The sequence below is a fragment of the Tachysurus vachellii genome, chromosome 4 (assembly GCF_030014155.1).
Source record: "Tachysurus vachellii isolate PV-2020 chromosome 4, HZAU_Pvac_v1, whole genome shotgun sequence".
In the NCBI taxonomy this organism is placed as follows: Eukaryota; Metazoa; Chordata; class Actinopteri; order Siluriformes; family Bagridae; genus Tachysurus; species Tachysurus vachellii.
This window is the reverse complement of record NC_083463.1, coordinates 14,422,421-14,447,161: the sequence shown is the minus strand read 5'-3', so window position 1 is coordinate 14,447,161 and position 24,741 is coordinate 14,422,421. Positions and strand designations below refer to the sequence as shown.

The following is a 24,741-nucleotide window of genomic DNA, read 5'->3' as shown; positions in this document are numbered from 1 at the left end:
CCCAGCAGTAGCAGCATTTGGTCAGTAGTCCAGTGCCTTAACATCTAAGCTATCACACCCACAGAACTATCAGTCAATGTTTTTCAAATCATTGTGTGTAAACTTGGAGATTGCTGTGGGAAAGTTTCTCCAATAGTAAAACCAGGCCCTCTAGCACCAACTACCACACCATGATCAAAGTTACAGATCATACATTTACCTCATTGTTTGATGGGAATAATAACTTAAGCTATTGACCTGTAACTACATGATTTTGTGCCTTCTTTGCACTGCTGGTCACTTGATTGCATTCTGAACATCATAATGAAGCAGGTGGTCCTATTAAGGTGGACAGTGAGGATATGTATGAAAGCTGTGATGCAGTGTAGCAATTGGTGCCCCTTTGCCCCTTGTCAAAGCACACGTGAATTTTTCCTGCTTCCAACACATCCATGTAATTGTAACAAATCAATGTAGTCACTTTCCTGAGGTTTTAATGTTTGGGCTGAGCAGTAATCAGATCAATTTATATAAAAGCAATTAGGTCCTGCTATTTAAATCAGACAAAAGTAACTGACATTAAAGTTCTTTCATCTTATAATATAAAGGCATATCCTGTAACCAAGGAATTGTTTTTCTACCTTACATTTTTTTGTGCTTAACAACTACAAGCTGCATGAGAGAACTTCAATTACTGCACATGGCAGACCCAGAACCGAAGCCACAATTTTTACTCAATTGTTTGTTTTTACACCTGTTCTTTTTAGGACAAAATTTTAATTCAAGTCAGTTTCAAGTTTGACCATGTACTACATAAAAGAAATGTTACATGGATTCTTTTTCATTAGCACAATCTAGTTATGTTTTCCAACATTTAACCATTTGTGTTACTCCACAAAGTACCCCAAATAAATTAAAGGCAGAATCCAAACAGTTTAACAAAAGACAAAAGTGAATTTTTTTATTGAACATTTTATTTTATTGTGCTTTTATTAGTAGCACAATTCCTTGAATTCAACCCCTGCCACCCTAAAACGAAACGTGATTCAATGCAGTGCTTCTCTCTTAGTGACTGGTTGGGGGGAGGAAGTGAAGGTTGGGGAGAGGATATAAAGGAAGAAAGGGGAGGGGGGAAAGGCACATACATACTGTAGCCCCACTTGGGCTCAGCACCAGCAGGGTCCAGCTACTCTTGTCCATGAGATATGGTGCATTGGTCACACAAAAGTGTCGTTTGTACACCTGTTGACATCTCTTGTTCTACAAACCAGCCATCAGCAGTACAGGCTATTCCCATTTAGACCAAATCCAAGGCTGCAAAAATGTAGAACCCCACTGCCTATTGGGGGGAAAAGAAGAAGAAAAAAAAAAGAAAAGGAAAAAAAGGGACAGCCGGGTGGGGGGGGCCCTATTCCTTATTTTGAACACTTCCACACATCCAAAAAAAAAAAAAAAAAAAAAGCTATGTACAGGGAGGAAAAAAAATTCCCATAGTCTGTACAATTCTGGCCTATACATTATTTACTTACTGCAAATAAACAAAAATAAGGAGTTAAAAAAAAAACAAATCCCTATATAATTGGATGGAACAATTTTGACAGGGAAAACACAAAAAGTAGTCAAGGAATTTCTTTTAACTTCTAGGCCTATCAACTATCAGTAATGCAAGTTGTGACTGAGCATATAAAACACACAGAGCTCCATCACCTGTACATTTTCATAGAAAGTAAAGTTCACTTTTTTAACTAAACAGGGCCATGAGGAAGAGAGGTCTTGCTTTACTCTGTGACTGGCTGCAGGATCGTCATCACTGGCGGAACTCCAGTTCATCAACACTGATTACTTTAGAAGGCATTGATGGCAGGGGTTGCTGTAGCACATCTGAGCCAAACCACTTAGCCAGGCCTAGAGGTGGACTGCCCGCTCGCCGCTGAGAGTGGGTTGTCCTGTGTGCGCTGTGGCTCTGTGACTGTGGGGTTCCAGTGGGTACCATGTGTATATCTGTAGAAAGAAACCACAACAGGTATAAGGAAGAGGAAAGAGAGAGGGGGTGATTTTACAATTTCTAGCCACGAGTGCCTTTTTATATAATAACTAGTATAACTTGAGAGATAAAAGAAGACACCAATAACATTAATCAAAAACAATTGATACTTACTAGGTCTCTGCTGCTGTTGGAATTGTTGCATGACTGCTAACTGCATGTGTGGTCCAGCAGCTCTGGGGGGAATTAGTGGGTGTCCTGTAGTGCCCAGTGGATACAGAGGCTGACCCAAGAGAGCAGGAGGCAGACCCTGCAGCTGAGCCAGATCTACAGTCTGGGGGAAAAGTCCTATTCAGACAGACCATAAATATTAGACAAACCACTGTGTACTCTAAGGAGGTACAGAAATGACTCAAACACAAATTTTCAACACCAATCCCCACCTGTTTGTAAGAGTGCAGGTCCAAGCTGCTGGGGCTGAATGCCCTGGGCAATCATCCTCTGTACTACACCAGGATGCAGTTGTGGTGGTGGAGGCCTAACCAAGGGAACGTGAGACAAAATCGGTACTGGGTAAATGGGTCTGGGGTAAGAGGAGGATCCTGGGGACAGCATAGCAGGAGTGTGGTGCCCTGTGGTGGAGCTAGGCCTGGCTCGCTCAGCCTCTTTCGAGTGGCGATTCTGAGCAGATACAGGGGTGGAACAGGCTTTTATGCCACCAGCTTGAGGCCCACCACTGTCCACACCATCAAGGAAGGAGTTAGGGGAAGGACTGTCTGTAAGGGATAAAAGTTTGAAGGTTTATAAAACAAGGCAAATCCCACAGTGAAAAGCTATTAAGCTAATATATCAAGTACTTTACCTTCCTGCGAGTTTGCCGTGTCTTCTTTGCTTCCTGGCCTACTCACTGGCTCATCTTTACTCTTCTCCTTTGACTCATACATCTTTTTAATCACAGAGGTTGGAGTGAAAGATGGAGACAGCTGTAGAAAAGAAAAAAGTAAACAGAATTACAATTCCAAGACACACAATAAGTCAGAGTTAAGATGTCATTTGACAAGGCAGGGGTATGAAGCTAATTACATAACTTCAGCCAAGTAACAACTGCCCAGGAATGGCAGAGATTAAAGCCTTGAATTTCAACCTGCTGCAATGCCCAGTTAAGTCAGCTTATACAGAAGTAGAGCATTATTTTTTTGCTTTGATCCATTCATATTAAACTCACCATACTAGTGACTGCAGTGACAGGGGAATTCCTGCCTGGCATGTGAGGACCAGGGGATCTACTAATCCTTGTTGGCCTATAACAGACAGAAGAAAGCCTATTCAATCAACTGGCCATCTATAAAAGTGATAACATATGATTAATAAAAACAAAAAATAAATTTGGTTTCTGGTTTGTAGGCATCTTCTCAAACTGAAAAGCATCTCAAAGAAATGACAAAGAAAATATAAACCCAGTTTGTATTGTGGTTAGATTTGTTTTTAAATAAATGTTGCAGTTAAACAAACAAACTGCAGTGTCACTTCAGTCCTTCAATCTAATATACTATAACTGTTATATAGAGCAGAATTAAGGTCAGCCAATCAGTTCAGACTCTTGCACTATACAATATACTCTGGTGCATTATAAAGTTAAAAATAAAAAAAGTTATTAAAAAAAAAAAAAAAGTTTCATATGCCATTCTTAAACACAGCCACTGGCTGCCATATGAATATATTACATTTTCCCCAACCTGTTCCGGAAGGCCTTCTCATGGATATGTTTGTTGTATCCTTGCTGATATTGGCGAGCATGTAACGCCAGATCCTGCTGGAACATTAGCGCATCTGATTCTGCCTGGTCCATTCCCATAGACAGTGCCCTTAACTGTAAAAGCCTTCAATAAATCATCCCAACATTCCTACACAATTCTACATGCTATTTGTTTTATGCATGAGTTCTAACCTGCTGTGAGGTGTGGCCTGGACTTAAAGCTCTGTGCAGCTCAGTAATTTGGTCTCCCAGAATTTGCTGTGGGCCAACAGCGAAGCCTGTGCAGAAAATAACGCAATAGAAAGGAACATAATTCAAACCCAAAATTGCCAAGCAAGACAGAGCTTATCCAATGTCTAAAAGGTGACATCTCATTTAAAAATTCAAAACCTGTTCCTGTCTGCATGCCTGCATAGAAGAGTGGTGGTGAGGAGCCACGCTGATGCAAAAGGCCAGGTGCTGGAGCAGGTGCCGCTTCAGGGTTTGCTAACAGACCACTCAACAGTGGAGAACCTGCCCGTGGAGCTCCCCGAACACCCAACAACTCCTATAACAAACGCAATACAGACCCATGCTAATTCTGTTCTGTGGTACAAGATTGTGACATGGCAAAACAATTCTTAAATACTTTTAGGAATCACCTGGAATATATTCTTCTGCTGTATGGCCGGTACCTGTGCCTCATTTAGGGTGCTCAGGATGGCAGGATCTGCAGAATGCTGCAGCTGTACACAAGGAAAAGGGCCATCAGCTTTACAATCATTCCACATACAAGGTTCAATGACACACAAAAGCATTTCCCCACACCAATGTGATTTAGTATACCACCACCACACATTCAGTTAACAGCCAACTTCAAAGCAGCCACCCCACAACCCAAGTAAAATATTAAATTAAATGTGATTTACATGGCAAATATTTCTGCATTTAACTAACTGAATTGATCTCTCAAATACACCAAAATTACCATTTATAATATGGCCTGCCATCAAGTTCTCAAATGTATTTCTTCTTAGAATTCAAATAAACTGCATACTGCAAGCTTAAAAAGATACCCATAATGCCACTTGCCAAAAGTAAAAATAAATCAAAATCCACAATGTGTTCTTTCTCTAGAAATAAACAGCAATGCAAATAAAAGCAATTCAACTTGCTCAGCTGCACAGTACAAACATATGCCCATCATCAATTTAATTCAAATAAAAAGAGTTAGAATAATCTCAGCTATGCATATACAAGTCTTTGGTTCAAGTCCTCTTGCTGAATCACCCATGTCTTCATTGTAGAAGACTGAGAATGTATTAAAAATCCTCAAGTGTTTGCTGAAAGATATTTGAGGAAACAAACTCAGTACAAAACCCAAATGTTTGAAAAGAATGCAGCATTAGGAAAAACAAAAATAAAGCAGCCACATTTGCAAACCCTAATTCAAGTGCTGTTAAATAAAACAGCATACATTCCACTCTTGCTTACTTTGGTAGGTTTCAAAGCAATGCTCATTAACAGAGGTGCTACTGGTATCCGTTTAACTATAACTATATAACTCAAATTTAACATAAAATCTCTCCTTTCAAAATCATCTGCAGTAACAAGTCTTTGTAATATTTGTACCAGAACATGCCTTAATCAGTGAGAAAACCAGACATGTGGGAATATTTTCTACATGCCGCACTCCTCGAGAAACAAATTTACCTGGTATCCATCACTTCCAGATTTACCTGATGCACAGCAGCATGCTCAGACACATGCACGTTTAACCACCTGTGTGGTCACACTTACGCTGCTTGTGCTGGCCTTGGGCTGGGTGGGCAGGGTTCCACTTGCCTTCATACTGCTCACCAGCTTGTTGAACGCAGACATATCAGGATCACGGGGCCGGGCCATGACACCAGTGCCTCCTGTAAGAGCTTCTTCCAGGTGCTCGGCCATGAAAGGAGTTCCTCTGCCCTGAGCCTGCAGCTGCCTGGTGGCTGACTGAGACTGCCCACTCTGAACTTTCAGCCCCTTTAAACCGCTCTCCACTTCCTCCAAAGACAACACCACCCCAGTGTTAGCTACAACAGAGGGACAAATTAGGATCTTTTAAAACTGGATTCGAAGAGAAAATTCCAAAATGTTGAAGCATTACTTACTGCTCTCCTTGAGACGAGCCTTGTTTGCATTTAAGCTTGTGAGAAGGGGTTTAACGTCAATTTTGGCTTTATGAAGAAGCTCCAAGATGTCCACCTTCTCTCGCCGCTCCTCCAAGTGAATTGGTGTGAAATAGGGTGTAGGGCCGTGACTAGGAGAACTACTGGATGGATCTACATACAGAAACAATTTTCTCTAGTCAGTTTTTTGTGGAAAGAAACTACAATTCATCCAAGTACTGAGTTTCCACAAATGCATGACAAACTGACCACTCATCAGTTTTTTGGAAATAAATCTAGCAAAGAGCCAAAACTGGTGATCTTGCAGCTGCTGACATCAGTTTTCATTATTCCATTCCACTATTTTATTGCCACTATTTAGAACAGTCTTGCAAGGAGTCAACATGCAATATGTAACCAGAGTTAAAATGCAATGTATTGGATATTCAGTTACCTGCGAGTTTCTCAAGCTCTTCATGTGGGGTGGAGCGCAAGCTGCTGGAGCGGCTACCAGAGGGACTCTGATTACTGTTGAACCAACGGCTGAACCTACTGGCTGTGACTGGCCCTTCACCAAGTACGTCCTCAATCATCTGAAAAAGTGAGAATAGGCAACTGGTTCAGTATCGACCAGGATACAAATAGGAAAGGGTTATTTGGGGGAGGCAGGGGTGAGAATGGCACTTACATGATGAGAGCTTGCAGGCGGTTTAGAGCAATGAAGGCAAATGAAGTGTGGGCTTTTGAGAAAAGGTAATTCAAAACCATGGGCACAAATGTTCACACTTAACCAAAGTATCCATCAACCGTAGGGTCTCAATGCTCTCAGTGCACAAAGTGTCCTTACTGCTTCATAGCAGTAAAATTTCACAAGCACAGATTCAAACCAACCCTTAGCTGGATCACTGATGGGCATAAATTTGTATCTGCTTAGCCAGCTTTCTGCCAAAATTTCCCTCAGACACCAAATTAGCCAAAATGGCTTTTAAATAAGTGCAAACAAAAATCTTAAATCATCATCATCATTATCCATTACCAAACAATCAAAAATAAAACAACCAGGGCAGCTGTAAAAACATAGCATTACCACAGGGTATTCAATACCCTGAAAAAGAAAAAGCCCAAATAGAAATGCCTCAAGTGTGATTACTGTTCAGGACATCAATTCCCATATCAACCCAATCACCCTTTAACCATGCAGTGCTCCCCATATCTTACCGAAGCCAAGCCCGGCATGGTCTTCTCCAGATTAAAGAACTCATTGAAGTCAAAGTCCCCAGCTGTTTGTTCAGGTAGAATGTCTGGATGAGGGACCTCCTGATCAGCTCCTCGCTCTTGGACCACCTGTGCCTCCTCAGAAAGACCACCATTGCACTCAACTGCACAAAAAAAAAAAAAAAAAAAAAAAAAAAAAAATTTAGCCAAAATGATGATTTTTACTTCATTTGTGTTATGCACATTAATGAAATAAAAAAAAAAAAAAAAAAACATTAAAAATATATATACACATTACATGCCTTCTTTTATAGACTCTGTCCTCTTTCTTGAGCGCTTGGGTTTTCGTTTATCATCCTCTAAGACTTTGTCATCAAAGCCAATAAGCTCAATGGTTTCTGACTGGCTTGTGGGTCCACCAGAAAACCATTCTGGCTCCTCTTCAGCATAAGAGTCATTCCTTCTCCTCTCACTAAACACTCTTTTGTCACCAAAGTCCCTCTGTAATGGCAGCAGAAAGAGCCCTAATTAAAAACAAACACTAACAGAGGAAGACAAACAAAAAAAGAAACGTGTTCTATACATGCTTACTATAAATCAAACTAATTTAAGGACTTGGGCAGAAAAGCCACCCCTTATACAAAACAGGCTCAATATTTTGTCCCTCTAGGATTCTTTAAATCACCAAAGTCAAAAAAAAAAAATTTAAAAAGCTAAATAATTCTACACTATATTTATTTGGGACTAATTTTAAGAAACTGGAATTGGCAGCAGTCACAGAATATGCACCATATTTTTATGCAATACCCTGAATCTCTTATCCTTAAAGTCACGCTCTCTTTCACGGTCCCTTTCTTTGTCCACCCGCATATCCCTCTCGAACCCACGCGCCGCCATGATGCGACCACTTCCAATTCGCCGTGTGCCCCCAAGACGAAGAGACTCATTCTCTTTGTTCTCAAGAGGGCTGATTGGACGCCGAGTCAGGGCAGCAGGTGCTACCTGGCAGCCACCTCCAAAACTACGGCGCTGGGGGCTAAGAACTACCTCCAAATCATCCTCTTTAATTCGCTCTCGTGGGTCTAGAAGAGTAGAACAAAACTATTAATGACCTGAATTCCATCTTTGAAAAATATTTCATATGTAGTGGCTGTGCATCAAATTACCAGCAATTCTACGTTTTAGTGGAGGTCTATCCTCAGCATAGTCTCTCTTGTATCCCTCCCCTGGTAAGTCACATTCTGAGGGATACAGTGACGCATGCCATTTTTCAGGATCCCACACCCCATCACTAAAGAAAGTGAAACAAGGTTAGTTCCTCAAAGCAAAAGAATCAATAAATATTTTGACCATTCAAGAAACAAATCAAAAATACCTGTTCTATAAAATTAAGGTACTTTAAATACCACAATATGAGCAAATATAAATACCATAGACAGTACCAATGTATTGTACAGCTCACCTGTCATATTTCTGAGACAGGCATTCTGGTCTCTCATTGGAAATTGGTAGCTCTTTGATTTCCAAAAGCTCCTCCTGTGAATGAAAATCGACCACAGGAATCAGTCAAAACATAGAAAGTCAAAGCAAAGACTGTCAAAAACATGGTCTTGACTTGGCTGCTTATGCAGGATGTGGTATCCAACCTTTGTGTATCTATAAGCAGAAGTCGGTAGAGAAGTCTTCACAGTGTGGATCATTTTATTTCCATTTTCCTGCTCCTCTATACAGGCATCTTTTTCCATGACTGAGGCAGAAGGCAAAAAAATGGCTTCTGACCTGGACACTCCAAGTACCTGTAGGCAACGTGATCTGTTAAAGCCTTAAAATTACTGCCAAAAACTTTAGGACCACAACTACAGATTGTGTACGAATCAACTATAGCTTGTGTAAGCATGCAAGTTCGGTAAGATGTTTTCAGTTCACTGAGGAATAACGAAAGCGTGCTGAGCGCTACAGAGCGTCTAACTCCTAAAAACTACACCAACACGTTCAGTTGTGGCCGAGGCGCTTAATTAGTCCAAACTTAATCAGCATTAACAGCTCGTTAAGCAGTGTGCTGTGTGATTAAGCAACATGAGCAGTTCGTACGATAAAAAGCAACGTAGAGGTTGTAACTAAACTTCGTTTCATCTGTGCAGGAACTGCAGCTAAGCCGCTTGTTGGGACTAATTGACCGTTCGGTTCAGCTTGTTAATGTTAATTGCGCGGACAAATCAATTTGGGCGCTAATGTTTGCGCAGCCGGATGCTAGCACGATATGGTTAGCATTCCGGGTTAGCTTTTAACTGTTAGCCAAAACAAACATGCACTTAGTGTGTTAGCACGTTCATTTACACTGACAAAAATCGCTAATACTAGAACATTATAATCTTTTACTGGAAGCCAATTAACTTACCTGCTTCTAGACAAACCCCCCTTGAGTAACTCCTCACTCCGCCGATGCTACAATTAGCTAACTTTTACAGCAAACGCCGAGTCTTTACACAAGTGTCGGTTCGATTCAGCTGAACGCGGTGAACGTTCTCTACCGAAGATTCGATTTTAACTATCTGTATTGTTTACCGAACTACGGGACACTAATAATATGTACGGTTCAGATAAAACGTTTACAGCGTTAACGAGCTAGCGAAGGAGATTTTCCAGCCAAGCTAACTAAACTAGTGGCGTTTATTTATTTTTGTCCTTAAAGCAAGTCATCCGGCTTATACTTCACTCGTTACACACAAAAACGAGCAGTGAAACTACTGCTATTACGATATTGATGCGTTTGTACCTTAAGCTTACAAGCTTTCGGAAACAATCCCAAACCTAGCCGACTAGCTAGTTAAATTGTTATTCTTCATAACTAACCATTATGTGCTCAAAAAGCGCGTTTAACTACTAAAACACGGCAGTGAGGCTGCGTTAGTTGGGTTAAACAGGTTAGTGAGTTCAGTCGCTTCAGTGCAAGCTGACCGGAACCATCACTGTACCTCGGGCTAATATCACTTTGTTAATAAGAGATCTCTCTCTCTCTCTCACTCTTTCCTCTCTCTCTCTGTCTCTTTCTCTCTCCAGTTGCTCAGCAGCAATTTTCCTCTGATCACCACAGGTCCTAACTGAAGGCCCAATCCAGGATTATATAGCGACCGCTTCCGCCTTTATTAAAATGTAAACAATATACGCATCTATTTTTAAATGCTATGTTTACATTCTTAGAAACAAATACCGATCGTGTGGAAAGTTAATATATAGATTTGTTTAAAAATAAAAAGGTGTGCTTGTAATTACAAAGCATGCCATATGATTTTTGGTTAGGCATTAAAATGGAAACCTAATGTAGACCAAATGGTTTGTTTTATTATTTTTATGATGGGTTTTATTTGTTTAAATAATAGTAATAGGTAACGTTACTCGCTTCTTTTCGATCAAGTAGAAGTAATCAAAGCTAGTATCCTGATACCGGAACATTTTTTGTGTCTTTAAAAGAGGACATTTGCTATTTCTGCAGTGATAATATGCAAATAGTGATGTTGTGCATGAGCACTGAAAATCAACTGAAATTTTAAATGAATACACGTAAATAAAATAGTACATAAAAAACAGTACACAGTATACAATAAACTCCTGATATATTATATTTTGGTTTCTTTCATATGTAAATATATATATATATATATATATATATATATATATATATATATATATATATATATATATATATATATATATGTATATATATAAGCGTTTTTAATGAATACAACTGTTGCCGTAATTGTACCCTCTACTTAGTGAGTAATAATAATAATACATATTATTGTAATCCTATTATAAGCATAAGTGACTGCGCGCGTGACTGAACTTTTATTTTGAACTGAAGCAGGCGGATGTTTACGCGAGGACGCGGCAGTTACGGTTTGTTGTAGATTTCGTGTCATCTGTAGAAATGGGTATGTGTGAGGGATATCAGGAAACTTCATTTAAGTGTTCATAAATCGTTACTTTTAACCATATATGTATATCTATGGTTTACTAGGTAATTAAAAAAAAAAGAACAGACAATAAACGTTTGCTCTCACTGTGCTGTCTATATGAAGAAGTTGCCTAGGCAGCGACTTGGCTAACAGGAACAAAGTGGCTAAAATCGAATAAAGGATTCTGGGTACCGTTTCTTAATAATATCTCCAGGAGTGCTAAAACATACATATAAATACTTTTTGTAGTTTTACAGAATTTACATGAAATGAAAGTACACAATTGTGAAGCAGTTTCAAAATGTCTGTGTAGGTGGCGAGTGTAATAACTATAATAGCTGAGTGCTCATATTCACTTTTATATATCTACTGTTTATATCAGTCAAAGACAATGAAAAAAGCAAAAACACGATGTGGAAAACAGGCTGTGTCTGCAAAGGGCTTGATGAGGAATACAAATAAAATCACTTACAGAGTAGGATACACTTGGAACAGAGGCGGACGACTCAAAGAGCTCAGGATACGGTTAGTATATGGGTATATGTAGTATCATTAATGCAACAGGATGTCTATTAAGAAGGTAATTTTTATGATTGTACCAAAACCAAGCTGCTTTGGACTGTGTGTAGGCATCTTGCGCGGAAGTTTCTTCACCTCTGGATTCAGAAGACTTTTGGACAAATCACTCCATCACAGGCCAGGTTCAGATCTTGGCCACAATACCACTGTTGGACTGTATTGAAATAAAAATAATAACTACAGCAACTATTATTACTAGTGCTGTTACTACTTATAAAACTTAATAACACCCGTAGGCACTTGTGTAAATGGATTTTAAGTTGGCTTTCATTTCCCAGGTCTCACCACAGAAAGGTGGTCCTGAGGAAGGTTCTGGGGGTCTGGAAAGATGAGTGGTGGCATGCCAGAAGAGAGTGGACGCTGTCTGTTAGAGCAGATTGTCACTATAAGTGAGTATTTAATAGAGAAGGAATTTGTTAAGAATTAAAAGCTAGGTTATCGTTGTGCATGTAAAGGTTCTTATTAGCTTTTTGAAATTTATTTGTTAGTCATTTCCACATTTTTGCCTCAGTTGACACTGTTTAGTAATGTTAAACATTTTGGTGCCTACTGAGCTAAATGTTTTAAAATGCATTTCTGAGTTTAGTATTGCAAGCATCTACCCAGAAAACCGAGATCTACACCAGATATTCCAATACTAACAGAACAATTTTTCTTGTTTTTTGTCTCCTTACTGCAGATATGTCCTGTACAGTAAAGTGTACCAAGCCTGGTGTGAATATTTGTCTATTAAGAAAGAAGAGAAAAAAAAACTGCAGATTGCATTTGTCTATGGTATATGATGTGTTTAAATTGCAGTACACATGACTGAAGATATTTGATAGTTGCTTAATGAGTGTCTTTTTGCCTAAACATGTGCCGTTGTGTGCTGTGTTGCAGAGACGCGGCGTCGGATGCGTGTCGTATGGGATGGCTGGGAGCTGTATGTGGAAATGAGACGCTTAAAGCACAGGATGTATGACACAGCCTTAAAACACCACAGTCATACTGCTATTGGGTGAGTTTTATATTTGCTCATAGTCAGACACAGTTTAATCTGAGGAAACCTATAGGCCTTTATTTGTGTGTCGTGTGATAGGCGTTTGTGGAATGTGTGGCAAACTGCACTACAGCAACGTAGAACAGAACATCTGTATGAAGATTTGGCTCTACAGCAATGGACTACATCTATACAGAGGAGAGTAAGTGTTTGGTCTTGAATAAGGAGTGTTATATTATATTTACAACTTGAATTTTAGGATTATTTAGGAGATATTTAATCCCATTTGCTCTTATTTTTTCCCCCAATTTGCTCATCTGTCCATTGCAATCCACTTGCTAGCTCTCCCCTATTAAAGAACCTATGAGATATGCAAAGTAAGACAGTTCAGCTGCTCTTCATGCTACATTACTGAGCAGATGAATATACTTTGAGGAAACTGCCCTCCTCTGCCTTTATTAAAACACAGTTTTGTGTCACTCTGAATGACAAGGGAGAAAGGAACAAATTTCATCCAGAAAACACAGCTCATTTTGCTGTCTTGTTCTTCTACCCACTTACAACCTCACAATTATTGTATAATCTCTTGAATCTATGACCATCTTCTTTTCCTGACTTTACAATAGTAATATCAAATAATTAAAATCTGTATTTCAGATTTGACTGGTTTATGTTTTGATCACAGGCATTGCTGCAATGGAAAAGGAAATATGCACAGACATGTATCTTGAGAGAGAAAGAAGCCAGAGTATATCTTCAGTACTGCCTGAAAATCCAGAAATGTGTTCTACAATGTTGGATTACATACACTCAACACAAGAAAGTTCAGAATGAAACAAAAGGTGTCAGACCTATATTACCTATCTTTAACTATCCACTTTGCATAGCGTTGATTCCTAAGATTTGAAAAGTTATTTCAGTGTTAATCTTTCCTTCATATTGAGTATTACAGCACAAAGTCGTGTTGTTTATTTGTTGATATTAATAATAAGGTTGACAGGAAATTCTTCTTGTATAAAAAGCCATTATGTGCTCATGTTTTGCAGCTGTGGCTAGCAGTGTATGGCACTGCTCTGTGTTGAGGAGGTACTGGTGTGCATGGCACAGAGCTTTGCAGAACAGACAGAAAGACAGAGATAATGGACAGATTGCAGAGAATTTTGCAATGCATGTTACTCAACGCCGAGCATTCTCACATTGGAGAGATTGTATCCTTATATGCATTATCATTATTTAAAAAAAAATCTGCTTGTGTTCTCAAGCTGTGAGTCTAGTAAATTTTCACTAGTTTTTTTTCCCAGAGAGCTGAGGCTGGGCTAACATTCTTCTGCTGAGTCAGGAAGCTAGCCACTGCCATTGGATATATTGTTTACATAATAATATAGGAGAGCTGAATGATCTTGGAGGAGAGTGCTACCTATGTGCCTTATTTTGTATACATTATGTGACAAGTCATCCTTCCCACCCAGTAGTTTAAGGAAGCAGGTGACAGCCTTTGAAATCCCTTGTTAGTAGCTGTTGTGTGATATAGCAGAGCTGACTTTACCAAATAAGGGAGAAAATGGTGGATGAATCCAGTAAATCTCAGCCACTTAATGGGGAAAACCATAGAGAATCTGGAGATGTATGTGTTTTTCATCTAGTTCTTTTAATTACAATCTTTTTCTCTACACCACACAATCCTTATCTGCTTTATAGATGTGCACATGTGCTCTGTGAAGGCCAAACAAGAGCAGACTGCCATTCAACATCGACACCTTCACCTGCTGGTCAGAAACATATGAGCTGTGCAGTATCGTACATACTAACACCAGAGGTTCTTACACGTTGTCTACTTGAGTGAAACATTCTCTATTTCTTACTTTGCTCTCTCTGTGCTTTTTCAGCTTGTAGGGTTTAAAGGCTTTAGCCTAAATGTCTTTCGTTGTAAAACTCATCAGTTCAACAAGCTTATTAGTGCAAAGCATCATCAACACACAGTAAGAGAAACTAATTTTTACTATATATGACAGATGCAGTATTTCTCTTGCATTTGTACTAGTATCTCTTGTGTCTTGTAAAGTATTCCTTTAAACAATTGACTTAATATGATTGTACATAAAGTATTGCATTTATTTGGATTTGTAATCTTTTGATATTTGTTGGTTGTTTGCAGATGATGGTGAAATATTGGAGGCACTGGCAGCTGCGCTTGGAGCAGGTTGAAGAAAGAAGACTTCAGCCCCGAATGACTATAGCAGTAAAGTATCACAGGTTCGTAATTGACATTTAGTGATCACAAGTGTAAATATATGCTATTTAAATCTGCTTGAGATTAGTTTAAAGAAATACTTCTTAATCCAGTCCTTGGGGATCTTCATACAGTTTTTGCCTTCTCTCAGCATCCAAAAGAGATAAACCAATAAATCTGTAAAACTGAAAATCTGATGTTAGAGAAAGGGAAAGAATGCTGACATGTAAGGGGCTCCAAGGACCAATTAAATAAATACTGGCTCAAGGCAAGAGAAGACTTTTCTACTCAAAGACAGCTTATTAATCAATCAGTTAAATCCCATCTTTATTAGATGTTCCAGTCTACCAGCACTGGAATTACTTCTTTTGAAACAGCTTTTTGGAAATGTAAAGAACTTTGTTTTTGTCCTTAGAATTGCACTGCTGAGGGTTTACCTTCGGAGATGGAGGAAGCACAGTAAAGAACACAGACACATGCAGGTACCAGGAATCTGATTCAAGTTTTATCGCACACTCCTCCTATACACTCGATTCTATGTTCACTTGCTTTGTCATCAAACAGTATATTTATTCAGTAGTGCAGGTGACATCAGAACAATAAAAGACTCACTTTGAAAATATTTTCCTTGTTTTTGTTTGTGTGTGTGCAGGATTTAGAGTTGCAGGCTGACTCTTGGTTTGCAAGCCGGATCCTCCCAAGATATGTGAAATCCTGGAAAGAGTTTACAATACAAAGAATAGAGCACAAGGAGAGGAGAGAAATAGCTGAACAGTATCATCAGTGAGTCTGTAAAATAGTAAACATAAGATGACAAATTCGGACCTGACTTCAGATGTTTTCGTGTGTGTTTGTGTTTGTGTCCTAATATATTTATTATGTATTTGTTAAATGCATTGTGGGTTAAAGCCTCTGCCAATGTATGTACATCATTTGTTTTTACTGTAGATTTAAGTATCGATGCCAAAGACTTGAACATGAATACCAGACATCACTTAATTCCAACATGATTCCTCTAAACTCAGTCCAGTCAAAAAGCTGAAAGATATAATGCCTTGTACACAGGGTTGTACACGCAATTGCCTGAGATTCTTGAGAGAGAGAGAAAGGAGTGGTTATAACTATGTGTAGGGTTTGTGTGCCGTTATCGTTGGTAATGTATCGTTTATACCTTGTGTGATCTGACATGACCACAAAGTTCCGATCAGGTAGAATATAACTAAGAAGGTAGATAAGTAGTTAATAAATTTGACATTGTTAAATATGTATGAAGTTCAGATCTTCCATAGTTGTTTTAAACATTTGGAAACTTGTCAGCAAGGGCTTTAAAAATAAATATCTGGTTCATATGTTCTTAAATGAGTTCTTAAATATGTCTTCTGGTGTAAGTGAACTGTGTGACCGTACGTGTTAGAAATTACTGAGGTCTGTTTGTGTATTTTTTTGTTGTTGTTGTTGATTGTATAGACAGCAGATGTACAGCTGGGCTTTTTATACTTGGTGGGAACGTTGTGTTCAGCAGAGAGACCAGCGACTGGCAGAGAGAGTGGTAAACATACACATGTGCATCAGTAACTAGATATACACTAGAAGCACACACTAACATTTCTGCAAATTTGTACTTATTTCCCTATGTGCTCTTGATATTTTCCTCAGGCTGTGCTGCATGATGAGCGAGAGTGTGTGTCCCGTGCCTGGTCTAAGTGGCAGTGCAGGATGTTTCAGCAGAGAGAGGACAGACTCAAACAAATAAAAGCTGCAACACTTTACAGTCACACTCTCCTGCACAAAACTCTGAAGCAGTGGAGACACAATGTCAGCAATATCCTGAGAAGGTGTAATACAAATAGTGAAATCGGGCTCACTGCACAGTCTGTAATATTATTGAAGGAGGGTGTTTAAAATAGTGTTTGATTATTGTGTGTTCTCTATCAGTCAGAGACTTTTTGAGCAGGCAGTGGTCCATGACAGCCAGCAGCGCATGAGGCGTGCTCTGAATGGCTGGCATGAGGTATTGACTGTCAATATGATCTACTGCACATGTTTGTAGGCGTGAATAGGAGTGAGATTGTCTCTGTATTTTTCCAGTATGTAGAATGCAGAAGAGAGAAGAACAGACGATTGATGCAAACTGATGCACACTATGAAAGAAAGTTACTCAAGCACATGTTTGAGGCATGGAAGGTAGAGTATTCAAAAAGAAAACTATTTAGACAATGGAAAATATTTTCTATTGATGCTAACAGAACATAAATATGCAAATCCACCACAGGAACCTTTACAGGAACCAGGGACACTTTCAGTTCTCTGTTGTAGTTTTAAGAATGTTTTAGTGCCAATTTTAAAAGAATAATCAATTAATCAATGCTGTCTGAAATATAGCGATAATACAAATCACAAATGAAATTGTACTGTTTTTGAACATTCTGGAATGTTAGTGGAAATGCACGTTAGCATAAATGCATAAATGTTTCTATTAAAAGTTTATTAGTTTATCTAACAATTCACAAAACACATCAAACTGAATAACAGGATATAAGTATTTTTTTATACCTAGGTATTAATCAATTTTATCATCATCTGTGTTTATATATATATATATATATATATATATATATATATATATATATATATATATATATATATATATATACATATACATATACATACATATAAACACAGATGATATACTGATATACTGAAATACTGTGTGCATATGTATACATAATGTGTGTGTGTGTGTATAAATGTATAGCATCACCATGTACAGACCCAGCGGATCATTCAAAGTGTAGAACAGTGTTACCAACAACATCAGAAACATCTGCTCAGGTCCACACACTTGCACTTTGTTGCTATTATAAATATTTTGTTTTCATAATGAATAGCACCTTTTTTAATGCTTGCCTCTGTTTACATTCACTACAGGAGGACGCTGTGTTTGTGGAGGAAGAATGTATGTCTAATATTGGAGGAAAGAGAGAAAGAGGCACTAGCAAATTGTCATTATCAACACCGCTTACTGTCAAAGGTGCTTTTGACTGCTTGTATATGACTGTAGTGTGGGAGGAGACTGTATGTCTTAGGATTTGAGATTTTATTGTAATGTTATTAGTATTCTTCAAAAATCATTAGGGTCCCATTCATGAATGAATGAATTAATGAATGCATGGGGGTACTATACACTAGAAATTGGATGCTTTTGCTAATCATAAGCGTTATAAACCATGTGAATATTATGTTTTTCACTCAGACAGTGATGTTTTGGAAAACAGTTAAATATTATTATTGCACTATAATATTATTCAATATATAAATATCACTATATTATTATTGTTGTTGTTGTTGTTGTTATTATTATTTTTTTCTTATGCACAGGTGATGTTAGCCTGGCATCAGAGATCAGCATTCAAAGCATTTCATCATCATGAGCAGGAGGAAGCACTGAGAGAAGCTCAGCTTCACCTGGACAAAGGTACTATTTGCAACACAGTTTTTGCTTATTTTAATATTCAGTACAATCATTTTCCAGCTTTCCCTTTGTGTCAAATGTTATATTTTGTACACATATAGGTGTTTAATATTTTAATAGCTTCGCCTCTATTGAACATAGTTTCATTTGGCAGACAACACATGCATCAACTGTCAACTTGTGGGTTATCAGTGATATCAGGGACTTTCTCTTTAAAAAAAGAATTTAGTTATTGAAGTGTACTGAAGTAGTATTAGTTTTGTATTAGAGTTCCTATCCATGGTGTCTGAACCATGCTTGTATGTGTTTTCTTGTAGTTCGGATGGAGGCAGTTCTTAGGAGGTGGAGAGAGAAGTGCATTGAGGTGAGAGCAGAGCGGCTGTCTGTGGAGAAAGCCTGCAGATATCACCGCCATATCCTGCTCAAAAAATGTCTCCGGGCATGGATCGTGCAAAATTACCAGCACAAACACTATCAGGTGTCCATTAGTCAGTCTTTACCACCTTGTATTAGACTGAAATACTCAATTGTCCTGATATATTTATGTTGAATGTGTGTGTATGTATTAGGTCATGAAAATCAGAAGCAATGAGTTACACAGATTAAGAATATGTCAGCGTGTTTTTGTCCTCTGGAAAGCACAGGTCAGTACTATACATTCATTGTTTGTACTTCAGACACGTCTAACTTTGTGTTTTAAAGTATTGTATTAAAAGGTGTTGTGTATTAGGGTCAAAAACAAAAAGAAAAATAAACAGAATAATTCCAAAATATGGAATATACTTTACAGACAACAAAATAACTACAGCAAATGATGACTAGAAGTTGTAACTATAGCAGCATTAGAGAAATCTTTCTCAAAATTCTGTTTGGTTTTGTCCCCTTTTACCCCTGTATATTTATATTTGTCATAGCTACAGAGCAGAAGAAGAGAGGCAGAGCTAACAGAGAGGGCCCTATGGCACTGGTCCCTGAATCTACAAGACAAGGTAATACCTAAACAACAGCTACTTTGCCTAAACATTTAACTTCTTAACAATTATACAATTCATTGTTGTGTGTGTATTTAGGGGGGCAAGGTGGCTTAGTGGTTAGCACGTTCGCCTCACACCTCCAGGGTTGGGGGTTCGATTCCCACCTCCGCCTTGTGTGTGTGGAGTTTGCATGTTCTCCCCGTGTCTCGGGGGTTTCCTCCGGGTACTCCGGTTTCCTCCCCCGGTCCAAAGACATGCATGGTAGGTTGATTGGCCTCTCTGGAAAATTGTCCCTAGTGTGTGACTGCGTGAGTGAATGAGTGTGCGTGTGTGTGCCCTGCGATGGGTTGGCACTCCGTCCAGGGTGTATCCTGCCTTGATGCCCGATGACGCCTGAGATAGGCACAGGCTCCCCGTGACCCGAGGTAGTTCGGATAAGCGGTAGAAGATGAATGAATGAATGAATGTGTGTATTTATGATTTCAGGTGCTTTGTGCCTGGAGACACTGGGTTGCTGAGTGCCAAAGAAAAGAGAGTCGTCTTGCAGCAGCAGCTCAGTTCTACAGAGATGAGCTGTTACGAGAAGGCGTTACCCACATCCTTACATACACAACTCACATGAGTGCCTTCTCTTCAAATATGGCTCTCCGCAACCATGAGCTGGTGAGTATGAATGTCATTGACACGGCTTGGACTGCATAATTTTACTGTTGCTTTTATGAGGTTGTGATTAGCTGCATAACCAGGTATTCAGACTCCAATACCTTTAATGTGTCACTTACACATTCTGAATAGAAAAAAATTAAATGTGTGTATATTTCAAATGTTATTTCATAGAGTTCACGGCAGCTGCAGGCAGTGGTAAGGAGGTGCGCCTTGCGATGGAAGAAGTCGGTATTATGCAAACCTTCCAGAGTCAGAGAGACTAACAAGAATGACAAGCCCACGAAAACAAAAAAGAGTGTATCCTTTTCCCTGCCTGAAGAGCAAAGTCACAGCTACCAACCAATCAGGAGCCCAGCCACAGAGCAGAGGGCAGATGATTCCACTATGAACAAACTGTAAGTAAGAACCTGAAGATCATGTAGCTGAATTACATTGATGAATTATATAGTCGGGGGCACGGTGGCTTAGTGGTTAGCACGTTCGCCTCACACCTCCAGGGTTGGGGGTTCGATTCCCGCCTCCGCCTTGTGTGTGTGGAGTTTGTATGTTCTCCCCGTGCCTCGGGGGTTTCCTCCGGGTACTCCGGTTTCCTTCCCCGGTCCAAAGACATGCATGGTAGGTTGATTGGCATCTCTGGAAAATTGTCCGTAGTGTGTGAATGAATGAGAGTGTGTGTGTGCCCTACGATGGGTTGGCACTCCGTCCAGGGTGTCTTGATGCCCAACGACGCCTGAGATAGTCACAGGCTCCCCGTGACCCGAGAAAGTTCGGATAAGCGGTAGAAAATGAGTGTGAGAATTATATAGTCTATAGATGAATAAATCTATGATTACATGTCAGTTCATCAGCGGTTAGTGGTTGTCCTGTAGGCATAATTGATTTGCTTATCTGGTCTGATATCCATGAACAGCTATCATTAAATATAAAGAAAGTTGTTAGTGCTTTTTTTGTATGTAGCAACCATACATATATGAGTATTTAAATTATTATTATTTTTTAAATACTGATATCGTATTGTGAAGGCTGTGTATTGTGATAGCATATTTGATAATTAATGATGGATTGTGCTAACTTATGATAGCCCTCTTTTCAAACCTCTAGGCTGCTGGTCCGAGCATCTAGGTTGCAACCACGAAGGCCTGTTGACTTATTAGACTCGCCAGCCAAAGAACTGCTGCAGCCTGGCAGACACAGTCACACAGTCAGTAATCACAATGCAACTCCATCTAGGAGGTACAGTTACCAACACCGTAATCAGAAACAGCACAAATTAGCAGGAAATGTTATGAATATATACACTACAAGTTTGGATACACAAACTTATAATGAAGAAATTCCTTATGAAATAACCTGGAATTTTTTCAGAGACCAAGAAAGGGTTAAAAAAAAAAAGTTTTTGATATTTTAAATTCTCAATAGTATTTTTGATTAAGTATTTTGATTGATAATATTTTACATTATTATACATATTATACATTTTGAAATACATATAGTTGCCAAAATGTGTGACTACAATTTATTAATACAAAAAATATATAAAAGGATAACTTAACATTGTTATATTTAGACTCAATCAAGACTATAAATTATGTATATATACATTATTTAATCACCATGCATTTTCATATATAACTAGGAGTTTCTCCAGGACAAATATTGAGGGGTATCAGGGCAAGTATCTGCCCCATTACACATTACAGTTAATGTAAAATTAATCATAAATCATTATTTAGTTTGTGATGTGTTTGGCTAACATTTTGGCTTTATTATATAAATCAGTGGATCCACATTGCTCACCATATAATTGTGTAATGCATGTAAAACTGAAACACTGACAGATGGAAAATCCCTTACATTCCTTTATGTAACCTCTATATTGCTTTGTTTTCTTGTTTGCAGTGCTCAGCCGCAGTATGCATGTCAGAGTGGCAAAGGACCCACATCACCTTTAGAATCTGTTCCAAAGTCTAGTCTTTCCCACTCTATTTCACTTCCATTCATCCAGCCACAGCCCCCTGGCTTGTCTCTCTCTGCATCATTGAAGCCTCCTGTTCTGAACATAAAGTCTCCGGTCCTGGCCATCAAGTTTGGCTCAGCAGAAACCCCTACTATACAGAATAGTGCTGAGAACCAGGAGCTGCTGCTTCCGCCTTCTTCATTTACTGCATCTAAATCACCGGGCATGGTGAATTTTGCCGGCCTGGTTTTACATGCATGCATGGAACATACATTTCCAAAGGATCAGAGCTCTCTGTTTTACTTTATAGCTTTCTTTTTTTCCTTTTCCTTTTTGTTTAACTCACATGTCTCCTTCCTTTGACAGGTGCAGCAGACAGGTTTCAGACTCAAGGATCTCTTACTCCTCACCCCTCAGGATTTCATCCACCCTAAGCTGCCTGGTCAAAGTAAACCATGCACACACAAACAGACCTCTCATACAAATAACATTAGTTCTAGTTAATAATATTGATAGTAGATTAAAATATCACACGTCAATTTTTTTCCAATGATATACCTATAATCACACAAGTAAGCATGGCAGCAACATGCATGAAAACTGCTTGTCATTAAATTTCATGCAGAGTGGTCATGTCAAAGGTGATGCAGTAGAGCTTAATTTTATACAAATAAGAAGCAATGCAATATGGAGACTACTTTTATTTTATTTACTTCGTTTTATTAAATACTTTAAACGGTGAGTAAGTGTTATGTCATTATGAAAGGTGTGTAAATGTTGTTTGGGTGTTTTTTTATCCTCCATTATAACCCTGGTTTAAAGTTAAGGACTGTATAAATTTTGTTGTAAGAATTTTGTTCTGAATCGTTTTGTGTCATCTGGGTGTCTAACCAGAAGGTGTGTGTGAAAGTGTTTTTGTGGATGCGGATGATAACGACAGTGAAGAGCCACAGCTCCTGCAGACAAGCAGTGATCCTACTGAAGCTCTAAAAAGGGAATTACATATTATCAGACTCGACCTGCAGAGATATCAGCAAGATAAAACACAGATACAGTATGTATTACGTTCTGAATGTTCTGTGATTGTTCTGGCTGGTGTTTCTTGTTAGTATGTTTTTCTTGGTATTTGTCCTGGTGAAAAATCTGCCTCTCTACAAACAGGACATGGCGCAAACTTCAAAAAGTGATGAGAAATTGGCTTGGGACAACAGGCAAAGATGCAGATACCGAAGAAAAAGAAGGCATTATACAAGAAATAAATGAGGTATTTATCTCATGTCCCTAATTTGTTTCTGTATCTCAGTCCCAGAAAGGACTAAAGAGAGTCAAATTTCTTGCTTCTGTTGGAATGACAGAAAAAATGCATATTATTTGTGTGAAGATTGTGAAAGGGAGTGTGTCATTAAAAAGTAACACTTACCTTGTTGTGAAATAACAATATCTATACATCACAGCTTGCAGTGATTCAGATTCAGATGAGCGATTGGTGTCGATTTAATAATAATAAATAAAACACCGTTATTTGCTTTACCCAGAAGTAAATGCTCTGTTTCATACTCACATAATCTCTAAGTGAAATTTTTCCATTGAATATCATGAGTTGTCCTGTTTATAATCTGTCCATCAATATTAAACCCGAGAGTTTGAAAAAAAAATGTAAGCATCATCTTGTGACTTGTGATACATGTTTGCATAGACTAGAATGTATGAGTTTAGAATTTTTGTCACAAAAATGCATCACTCCTCCAATCTGTTTATTAGGATTCCACTGCTTTTTTTTGCATTCTAACTAGATTTTTGTACTAGTATATGTTGTGCAAGAAAGATGGAACAGACAGTTATTTGATTATATAAACTGCACTATTTGTAATCCAGGTGAACACTTCAGAAGGAAAAATCATTTCGGTGCACATGCAGCATGACTGTAAATAAGATTCTTCTGGGTTACGTTTAACACGCATTCTTTAGGAGATCAGTTTAAGCATAAATCTGCCTGTGAGAATAACAGCTGTCAGGTGTATTATTGTTGCAGATGGCAGGTTCTCCAGTCAATCACTATTTTACATTCTGTTTATATGTGCTTTGTGTCTATGGAACAGTACAATCTGACTTGAATAATTAATTTTTTTCCCTTTTTTATGTTACAGCTTGAGATCCGTATTTCTACTCTGTCTGAGAAAATAAATGATCGAAAGCCCATCATGATCTGCCATGCTGCGAGAGTTAACAGCATAGAAAGTCAACTGCTGAGAGCCAACATTAAAATATAGATATAATGCATTCTGTTTTGCACCTCTTCTAGAGTACCACTAGATGGATCAGGTAAAGATGAGGAATTAGAAATTTCTTGAAGCCTGCAGAAGTTTACCTTCAAATGTAAAAGTTCCTTTAATCTGTCAAACATAAACAGTGAAGAAATACAATGATGTATTTTGCAAAAGTGTAGAAATAGCAGCATTGTGCATTTTCATGTTTAACATTTGTTTATTTATTTATAACAAAAACTTTTATAGTTGTAGATCTTTAAGTTCTGAAAATAAAAAGTTATTTTCATATTTCTAGAGATTTTCTTTTTTTGAACTCAGGCCTAGTGTAGGTCTGGCTTCTATTGTTTTTGCACTTTTTTGTGTTAAAGAGAAACCTTGGCTAGAAGGCACAACTTGTTTTGGAAAAGCTGGAAGCAAGATGTTAGTGACACACTTTGATTCCTTCCACATGCGCTCAGAGCCTAGAATACCCTTCCCTCTGAAAACATGCATCTCTGAAATCACTATTTTCCTTACAGTGGTTCAGTCTTGGATACTTGGATAGGCATAAAACTTGGATAGGTTTCAGTTCAGTAACTTCACTGTTTGTGGGTATGCT

At 38.5% G+C, this 24,741-nt stretch overlaps 2 protein-coding genes across 8 annotated transcripts; one reads left to right on the top strand and one right to left on the bottom strand.

The window, feature by feature from the left end:
- Window positions 1-913: 913 nt before the first annotated feature.
- Window positions 914-10,170, bottom strand: eif4enif1 (eukaryotic translation initiation factor 4E nuclear import factor 1). Of its 6 annotated transcripts, none has more exons than XM_060867928.1 (19): window positions 10,039-10,170; window positions 8,710-8,859; window positions 8,526-8,599; window positions 8,230-8,354; window positions 7,871-8,145; window positions 7,366-7,564; window positions 7,067-7,227; window positions 6,303-6,441; window positions 5,852-6,022; window positions 5,499-5,773; window positions 4,361-4,444; window positions 4,110-4,266; window positions 3,912-3,997; window positions 3,688-3,833; window positions 3,189-3,264; window positions 2,826-2,946; window positions 2,407-2,739; window positions 2,138-2,311; window positions 914-1,980 (listed from the first exon to the last, which is right to left on the bottom strand). In XM_060867928.1, exons 2-19 carry the CDS (start codon window positions 8,806-8,808, stop codon window positions 1,787-1,789), a joined length of 2,889 nt encoding a protein of 962 aa, XP_060723911.1. In that variant the 5' UTR covers window positions 8,809-8,859; window positions 10,039-10,170; the 3' UTR covers window positions 914-1,786. The 6 variants fall into 6 exon arrangements, with proteins under 6 accessions (XP_060723911.1, XP_060723910.1, XP_060723907.1 ...); XM_060867927.1 differs by having other exon boundaries at window positions 9,462-10,132; XM_060867924.1 differs by having other exon boundaries at window positions 9,917-10,132.
- Window positions 10,171-10,900: 730 nt separating this feature from the next.
- sfi1 (SFI1 centrin binding protein) lies at window positions 10,901-24,429 on the top strand. Of its 2 annotated transcripts, none has more exons than XM_060867923.1 (32): window positions 10,901-10,960; window positions 11,402-11,544; window positions 11,649-11,720; window positions 11,877-11,987; window positions 12,278-12,372; window positions 12,478-12,595; window positions 12,677-12,779; window positions 13,263-13,419; window positions 13,624-13,785; window positions 14,276-14,346; window positions 14,464-14,556; window positions 14,733-14,830; window positions 15,223-15,289; window positions 15,460-15,590; window positions 16,275-16,356; window positions 16,464-16,642; window positions 16,743-16,818; window positions 16,896-16,991; window positions 17,563-17,639; window positions 17,736-17,838; window positions 18,186-18,282; window positions 18,597-18,757; window positions 18,849-18,923; window positions 19,194-19,268; window positions 19,740-19,916; window positions 20,091-20,314; window positions 21,021-21,152; window positions 21,819-22,104; window positions 22,243-22,324; window positions 22,771-22,930; window positions 23,038-23,140; window positions 24,024-24,429. In XM_060867923.1, the coding sequence occupies exons 2-32, from the start codon at window positions 11,411-11,413 to the stop codon at window positions 24,144-24,146; spliced, it is 3,720 nt and encodes a 1,239-aa protein (XP_060723906.1). In that variant the 5' UTR covers window positions 10,901-10,960; window positions 11,402-11,410; the 3' UTR covers window positions 24,147-24,429. The 2 variants fall into 2 exon arrangements, with proteins under 2 accessions (XP_060723906.1, XP_060723905.1); XM_060867922.1 differs by lacking the exon at window positions 10,901-10,960 and adding an exon at window positions 10,974-11,207.
- The last annotated feature ends 312 nt before the right edge of the window (window positions 24,430-24,741 follow it).

Coding starts and splice junctions, on each gene's coding strand:
- eif4enif1 (XM_060867924.1), bottom strand. Junction 8,355..8,525: donor CTGTCTCAGAAATATGACAG/GTGAGCTGTACA, acceptor CACTTTCTTTAG/TGATGGGGTGTGGGATCCTG. Junction 4,267..4,360: donor AGCAGAAGAATATATTCCAG/GTGATTCCTAAA, acceptor CGTTTGTTATAG/GAGTTGTTGGGTGTTCGGGG.
- sfi1 (XM_060867923.1), top strand. CDS start 11,411: ATGAAAAAAGCAAAAACACGATGTGGAAAACAGGCTGTGTCTGCAAAG. Junction 14,347..14,463: donor ATCGACACCTTCACCTGCTG/GTCAGAAACATA, acceptor GTGCTTTTTCAG/CTTGTAGGGTTTAAAGGCTT. Junction 21,153..21,818: donor AATGCAACTCCATCTAGGAG/GTACAGTTACCA, acceptor TCTTGTTTGCAG/TGCTCAGCCGCAGTATGCAT.